The sequence below is a fragment of the Nelumbo nucifera genome, chromosome 1 (genome assembly GCF_055504915.1).
Source record: "Nelumbo nucifera cultivar China Antique chromosome 1, China Antique-T2T, whole genome shotgun sequence".
Classification (NCBI taxonomy): Eukaryota; Viridiplantae; Streptophyta; class Magnoliopsida; order Proteales; family Nelumbonaceae; genus Nelumbo; species Nelumbo nucifera.
In genome coordinates, this window is record NC_142649.1 from 94,671,277 (window position 1) to 94,679,584 (window position 8,308).

The 8,308-nt window shown below is 40.1% G+C and overlaps 1 protein-coding gene across 1 annotated transcript in view; it reads left to right on the top strand.

Moving 5' to 3' along the window:
- The window catches only part of LOC104605612 (COMPASS-like H3K4 histone methylase component WDR5A), a 30,858-nt gene extending 22,805 nt beyond the window's left edge, over positions 1-8,053 (top strand). Inside the window, exon 2 of the mRNA XM_088889150.1 lies at positions 7,541-8,053. Coding sequence (XP_088745276.1) covers positions 7,541-7,834 — 294 coding nt within the window. The 3' untranslated portion in view covers positions 7,835-8,053. The remainder of the gene's footprint in view (positions 1-7,540) is intronic.
- The last annotated feature ends 255 nt before the right edge of the window (positions 8,054-8,308 follow it).

Below are 8,308 nucleotides of genomic sequence, written 5' to 3' on the forward strand. Positions count from 1 at the left end.
ACTGTTCTTGGAATAGGGACATTGGAAATGGAGCTAAGGTAGGACCTGTAGGTAGGAGATAGGCGATCATAGGATAAAAAATGGGAAATACAGTGGGCTGTGGATGTGGTACAATGTCGTTTCCCTTTACGGACTGCAATTGGAAGGTCAAGATCATCTGTAAGGGAAGTCTCTGTGGGCTCTGGGACTGAAGTATCTGGACATGGAGCTGCAGATGAGATTGGAGCTGGTCTGGACTGCTGATGATCAGGATCAACCTGCCTGCACCGCCTGTGATAAACCCTCAACTCCTGATCCCTCTGACCACCCTCACCATTGCAGCTTTCCCTCAACTCCTGATCCCTCTGACCACCCTCACCATTGCAGTTCTCATCACCCAATGGAATAGGTAAAGGAACTGCCCCACTCTCACTGCTCTCCCCCTGAAGACAAGAACTCAAACCCCCACTCTCACTACTCTCCCCCTGAGGGGCAACCCGAGGATAATAGGGTGTCCCCTCAAAGAAAGTGACATCCATGGAGACAAACTTCCTCCCGGAGACAGGATCATAACAGCAATAACCCTTTTGAGTTTGTGCATAACCAAGGAAGATGCATTTGGAGGCTTTGGGTTCGAACTTGGAGGGATGGGGTCCGAGAAGCTGAACAAAGCAAGTGCAACCGAATGTCTTAAGGGGAATAGAAAACAAGTCCTCACGTGGGTGTAGAAGCGAAAAAGGAGATCGCATATCAAGGACCCTAGAAGTGACCCGATTAATAAGGTATACCGCCGTGAGGATAGTGTCCCCCTAGAAGCGAATAGGGACATTGGAAGTAAACATGAGGCTTCTAGCCACTTCCAAAATGTGCCTATTCTTCCTCTCGGCAACTCCATTCTGCTGAGGTGTATGAGGGCAAGAGCTTTGGTGGATAATCCCATGATGAAGAAGATAAGATGTCAATGATTTAGCAAAGTATTCCTTTGCATTATCAGATCGGAGAACTTTGATCTTGGCATCAAACTGGGTTAGGATCATTTGGTGAAAATTTTGGGTCAGGGAAGGTACCTCATCTCGTGAACGCATGAGATAAACCCAAGAAAAGCGAGTATGGTCATCAACAAATAACAAAAAATATCTGTACCCACCCATGGAAGGGATATGATAAGGCCCCCAAACGTTAGTATGCACAATATCAAAAGAATTATCACTCCTTTTATTACTCAATAAATAAGGCTTTCTACAATGCTTAGCAAAATCACAACTTTCACACTATAGCTGGAGCTGAGGCATGATAGGCTGAAGCTCGAGTACCTGAATGGGCGAAGGCAGATGTGACAGGGGCTGATGGAGGCTGCGATGGCTGAGCTGAATTTCCAACCTCCTTTTCTAGCTGTATTAGGGCAGCCTGAACTGCAGCTAAGGTCTCCAAAGATGTTCCTTTTGTGCCAGATGAGGATGCTGAATCAGTGTTCATGGCTACATGAGCAGTGCCCTTCTTGTTTCTTAACTTCGCAGGAACCAAGTGGGGATGCAATTTCCAACATGTCTCTTTTGTATGTTTGGGTTTCTTACAATGTTCACATACTACATCCTTCTTGTCTTCCTTCCTCCTGTCCTTCTCTGAATCACCCCCTGATTTGGGTGTAGCCGCTACAAAGGCTGATACGGGTTGCATCATAACTTTCCTTCTGGTTTCTTCACTGTGTACAAATGAGTAAGCCTGAGAGAGAGTCACACTATCTCTAGTCAAAATCTGCTGCCTCACAATATCATATTTTGAGTTCAGTCCCGCCAGGAACTCAAACACTCTGTTTGTCTCGATGTGCTTTCTATGGGTCTGAGCATCTTTGGGACTCTCCCACTCAAGAGTCTCTAAGTGATCAATCTCATGCCACAGGGACTTCAAGGTAGAGAAGTAGACCGATACCGGTTTCTCTCATTGTTTAAGGGTGTTCACTTCACATTTCAATTCATATGCTTTGGCAACATTAAGGGGTTGGGAGTAAGTTTCTTTCATAACATCCCATATCTCCTTAGCTGTCTTTGCCCACAAATAATTCCGGCTAATATGAGGCTGCATAGAATTACACAGCCATGTCATAACCAAGTAGTTTTCTTGCATCCACTTGGTATATGTCGGGTCTCCCTTGGAAGGTTCTTTCATATCTCCCAGGAGGTACTCTAATTTACCTCTTCCACCAATAGCCATCATGGCTGATTGGGCCCATTCTAAATAGTTTGATCCATCAAACTTTACGGTCGTAATCTGACCACCCATCTCAGAAATACCACCATAACTGATGATCCCAAGACTGCCTTCTGCCTGAATTTTAGACTCCATTTCTGTCAAGTCTCAAAACAGTACTTGAATCACCAATCACAATCAGAACAGTATAGGCCTGATCTGTATTCTCAGTGTATGGGCACAAAACCGAAGTAATTCTGATCTGAAACCAACTAGCCAACACAGCAGTAGCTGTCCGTAGATCTCTAACCCCCTTAGAACTCTGAGAACAGCTTTAAAACAAAACTGATATGCTAGGGAAAGTTAGGGTTTTAATCAGTCCTGAAAGGAAGCAATTCAGTCGCACAGTCCAAACTATATAGATGAGCTTTCAGTAGGGTTTTAATCAGTCCTGAAAGGAAGCAATTCAGTCGCACAGTCCAAACTGTATAGATGAGCTTGCAGTAGGGTTAATAAGAAACCCTAGAATCTGATCGGACCTACCAATCAACTTAAGAGTAGCTCTAGGTAGATCACAGAGTTCAGTCAACCACTAGGGCTTTCCGCAGATCACTTTCAAACCCTAGAGTAGAGAGAAACACAGTTTGGTCCAGGGTTTAATGTAAAACCCTAGGAAATCGAAGAGAGAAAGAGCTAGAATGGTTCGGCCTTCCCCTCCAGATAGGTCCAACCTATCTTCTCTGAAAGAACTTCTATTAAAAAGTAACAACTTACAAGGAAAAAATAGTTTGCTGCCTTCTAGGGTTACCTGAACCCTAGTCTTCTCTGATCTTTCTTGACCACCAACACTTTGCAACCCTAGCAAGTTTCCAACAGCTGCTAGTACCTCTGGCGATCTCCAAGAATCAGTCTGCGAACTCCTCCTTTTCAGCTTTCAGTCCTAGGAGATTCTCATGTGGTCGGCTGGTATTAGACTCACATGAAAAACCCTAACTTGGCTCTAATACCATGTAGGTTTTCAAGACTGCTATTCAGTCTTGATCACTAAGAGATTTTAGGTTCGATGAGAAGAGAAAGTGAAGAAGATGTAGAAGAAAGAGTGATGGAAGAGCAATAGAACACAGATTTTGAGGAGAAGAACAGAATGTCAATGTTCTGCCGCCGCCACTTTAAGTTAATATATATATATAGGTTATGCTAGTTACATGAAAGGACATATCTGCCCTTGGTGTTTACATCATAACTGCTAACAAATAACAACCAATATAAAACTGAAACTAGAAATAATAGAACAACAAAATAACCACAGCTGTGACTAGATACATTCTACCCTACAGACAGAGTGGTACCACAGCTGTGGGGCCCACATCAATGTTCTCTACAGTTTATTCACTATGTTCTCACAAAGTTACCGATTCTATAGGCCTAGGGTATCTTCTACACAATCTTACAGGTCTAGAATCAATAATAATTGGGCTTTTGAACCATATGAAGGCTCTCTGGTTGACTTATTTGAGAAGATGGTGGAAGAAAACAAATCCAATAATGTTGGCTATGGGAGCAAGGTTTTCAAACATGTTAGAAGAGAAAGGGTAATACCAGATTTCAAAGGAGATGATGATCTGCAAGCATTCTTTGATTGGGTTGCTGTACTAGAAGAATATTTTGATTGGCATGATATGTTTGACAAACAAAGGATTAGATTTGCATGCATGAAGCTGACGGGTCATACTAAAGTATGGTGGAGAACTCTTGAGCAACGACTAGAAAAAAGAGGCGATAATCCAATTAATACATGGGCAGAGATGAAGAGGTGTTTGCAAAAAAAGTACATCCCAATAGATTTCCATGATGATTTATATATGGAGCTAACTAATTTCAAGCAAAAGAAGAAGCAATAGGTTACAACAAAGAACTTGAAGTCAAGGGGAAGAAGGTACAAAGTTAAAAAGAAAGTAGATGATTCCTTGCATGTTGATGCCTATCCTAAAGTTGAAGTTAGGGATGAAGCTAAAGAAGAAGAATTTCAAGCTATAGAAGTTGTAGATATTAAAAATCAAGAGGGTGCAGGCCAAGAGAAAATAGAAATTACTGGAGTTTCCGACACCCATGATCAGCTTGAGGTTAAATACAAATCTGCTGATTGTAGTAGATCCTAGTATGGATGTAAGTGACTTTACCTTTCAAGTTCAACTAGAACCAATTCAAGAATTACAACCTAACATAGCACAAGTTCCCCCAACATCAACAATGGAAGGAGTCCTAGAGTTTGTTGAAGAACCAAGGATAGCAGAACACATAGAGATGATTCCTAAGCTAGAGGTTGAAGGAAAAGCTCCAAATGTTGTAGTTGAGAGTTTGGATAAGTGAGGGGAAGATTCATCACAATAGCTGGTTGATGAATTAAGTGTTCTAGAAACTAATGTTATTGATGATTTAACAAAGATGGTTATGGAAGGCAGTGTTTCAGAAATACGTTCCTTTTCTAGTTCTGTGCATGGCCTTTACTCTACAGTCCAAGCATGTAGCTGTGGGAAGTCCTACCCCTTTTGTAATTGGGGCATATCAACTTTTCATCCTCATGTTCTTCAAAACTCTAGGATGAGTTTTTTTGAACTGGGGAAGAATGATGCAGGAGCTGAAGAGGCAAAATTGGAATTTTATGTATTTCTGTATTTTTGGACAGTAGGGGTATTTTTGTCATTTTGCATTTTTTGTGGGGTCCAATAATAGGGTTTAAATTGTCTAGTTATAGTTTGTTTATGTTTAAAATTTTAGAGTCATTGCATAAGTAGGATTAGAGTTATTGAGTCTTTGAATTGAAATAGGATATGACAGCTTAGTTTGAGTCCTACTAGGATTATTGAGTCTAATAGTTTGACTCCTAGGATTATTATGAGTTTAGAGTCTATAAGTATGTATGGACGTTTTACACAAAGGCAATGAAGTTTATTGAGTTTTTCTTCTGCTTATGCTAACTATGGTGAGTGATTCCCATGTCCTAGAGTGATTCTAGGCACCCTGTGAGTGATTCCCGGTATTTTCTCTCTTTTTCCTTCAAGAAGCCATTACAGCCATTGACAGCCATAAAACCCTGATCAATAAGACCTTTCAACATTCTCTAATGACCAAAACTGAGCTGATCTTACATCACTTCCTCTCTGGGTTTCCCAGTTCAGGATGTTTGGACTAGGCCTGTTCCCCGTAAGGTTTTAGTGTTTTGCTGAGAGGTTTTTCATGGGAAAGCCAACACTTTGGCTTATTGCAAAAGAAAAGGCCTCACTTATGCATTTCCCCCTTTTGGTGTTTTCTTCGCAAATCTAATAGCAAGGATTGTTCTCACTTTTTTTTATCCTGCCCTTTTGCTGCAACATTTTGGACTTGGATTTTTGCTCTTTTTGAGTGTAGGTGGAGTTTTCCAACAGAAGTAGCTCTATTTTTTGAGTCCTCAGCTTTTGCTTGGCCTACAAAAAGAGGAAAGTTGATGTGGAAGTGATCGGAGCAGCTTCACTTTGGACTCTCTGGGAGGAAAGGAACAACAGAATCTTTCAAGGGAAGGAAAGAAGCCTCTCAGAAAGTCAAGGACTGCATTCTGACAACGGTAATACAATGGTTGAAAACAACAGCTTTGTTTCATTCTTTCTCCTTTGCTGACTTTCGGAAAATTGGGCTGCAGTGGCTATGAGTTCTTCCTGTAGGGAAGGTTTATTTACAGATTGGGTCCCCCCTTCCCCATGAAGGTTTTGTTAAATTGAACTTCGATGGAAGTAGCCAAGGTAACCCTGGCCCTTTAGGTATAGGTGGGGTGTTGAGAGATAAAGGCAGCAATCTTTTAGCCTTATTCTCAGGCCCAGCGGTTCAGGAGATTTGACTAGAGCAGAATTATTAGCTGCACTGCAAGGAATTCAGCTTGCAAACCAAATTGGAATAGAGAGGCTACAATTGAAGGTAATTCTCAAATAGTTGTGGGGTGGCTAAGGGACCCAGAATGAGTAGTTTGGTGTTTCACGGACATCCTCACGAGAGTGTTTTGGCTAACAGGGAATATGACTGTCAAAATTCAGTGGGTATGATGGTTGGAAAATTCTTTGGCTGATTCTCTTGCAAAACAAGGAGTTAATAGAGAGCATCTGTTTTGGGTTGCTTTGTAACATACTTTCTTGCCTTCTCCTCGATACTGATAGGCTGTATTTTGGGTTACTTCTACTGCTATATGTTTTGATTACTGTTTGTTGAGGTTGCAATTTCTGTTTTTTGAGGTGCAACTCGTGCTTCTCTTGCAAGGAAGACATTCAAGGAATTAGAAGAAAAGTACTGTGGAAAGTCAAATAATAAAGAAGCAAAAGAAAATTTTGTTTTGGTGGATGGAAAGGGAAGGCCAACGAATGACCAATAGGAGTTGCGAAATTCTAATGAGGTTGTAGAAGGTGTTGAAGGAGTTGGAGAGCAGTTGGTGGCCTAAACATTTGAGAAGAATGTGGTTCTTGAATTAGAAAGGTATGAATAAGTCTAAAGACTCAAATGAAAGAGAACAATTGCTTGGTGTAATAAGAAGGTTTAAGAATAAATGCACCATTAAACAATTGAAGTATAGAGAATTTTCACCAGATTGAACATTGAAGATGGGTCTCCTCGGGGTGGGTCCTAATAAGAAGATAAAGAAAACAAAGAGGCACAGTTTTTTCTCATGCTATTGGAGAAATAGAGTAAATGTTTAGTTTGCAGGGTTTTTTTGGGTCGAGATATTGTAGGGAATATAAAGATGTGAAGTTTTCTATTTTTGAGTTCATGTTGATTAGGCGGGTCATTTCTGTGAATTATTGGGACAATTTGTTTCTTTTTGGGTGGATAAGAATTGCTCAAAGGGTCTTTTTTTGTTGTGAACTGTTGGCTATGTTGCTTTCTTATCTCGACTTTGGGATGGTCATGGTTTAAGTTTAGAGGGAATTTTCCGGCCTTGGAATTGTTTCTACTGTTTTGTTGGTGATATCCATCTTGTAATTTCTCTCTCTTCTTTCTTTCTTAATAAAATTTCTTTTTTATTTACTACCAAAAAAATGTATTGATTGGTAGTCAGGGGTGTGCAATTGGTAAATACATGTCACTTGTGTGGAAACCTTATGGAATCAACTGAACACCTTTTGCTTCATTGCAACTTACTACATGTGGATACACTTTTAAAATTTCACTCTTCAATAGCTAGGGGCCAATTCTGGGGGATCTTCAATGCTTGCTCTCCTCTTGGAGATTTTTATATCCATGTTAGTTTGTGTGTGTGCGTACGCTTGTGTGGATTAAGTGTGTGATATGCATATGTTGCTCTGCTTTTTTACTGACACACTCTGGACTTGATCTATGCTATGGTGTTTTGCAGAGACTTTGGAACTTCTCAACTGGGAAATTCTTGAAGACATACACTGGTCATGTTAATTCAAAATTTTGCATATCTTCGACTTTTTCTGTAACAAATGGAAAGTATATTGTCAGCGGTTCAGAGGATAACCATGTTTACCTGTGGGAGCTTCAAACTAGAAAAATAGCACAGGTATTGGAAGGTCATACAGATACTGTTATATCTGTCACATGCCACCCATCTGAGAATATGATTGCATCTGGTGCACTTGGGAATGACAAGACAGTGAAGATCTGGACTCAGGAGATGGACTGATTTTGCTTTTCTGGTAATGTGGTTGCTGTTATGAAGATTGGACTCATTGAAAATTTATTAATCTTTCAATTATTGCAGTACTACCCATATTGTAATACTCTAGATCAAAGTTGATACTATTTGTGTTTATCCTAACCAACATGGGTAATACATATATCCACTTACGTATTTGCTAAGCTAGTATGGTATTGTTTCTTGTTGGATGTGTTCTTTCTAAAATGAAGTGTATTGCCATGCTAGTCCATTTTACTGTACAAATTTAGTGCACTTTTGTAGTCTGTTCCGTTCTATTAGCATAATTTGTGTCAAGAGAGCTTATTATTGGGAATCCTCAAGGTTGCGTTTGGTAATTAGTGTAAAAAGTGATTTTAAATTAACCAACTTATTTCATTTTTGTATCAAACTTTTCTCTTATTTTGAATGCAAAACTGGTTGAAAAAACTTTCATTTTCAGTACAAAAATGCATTCTTACT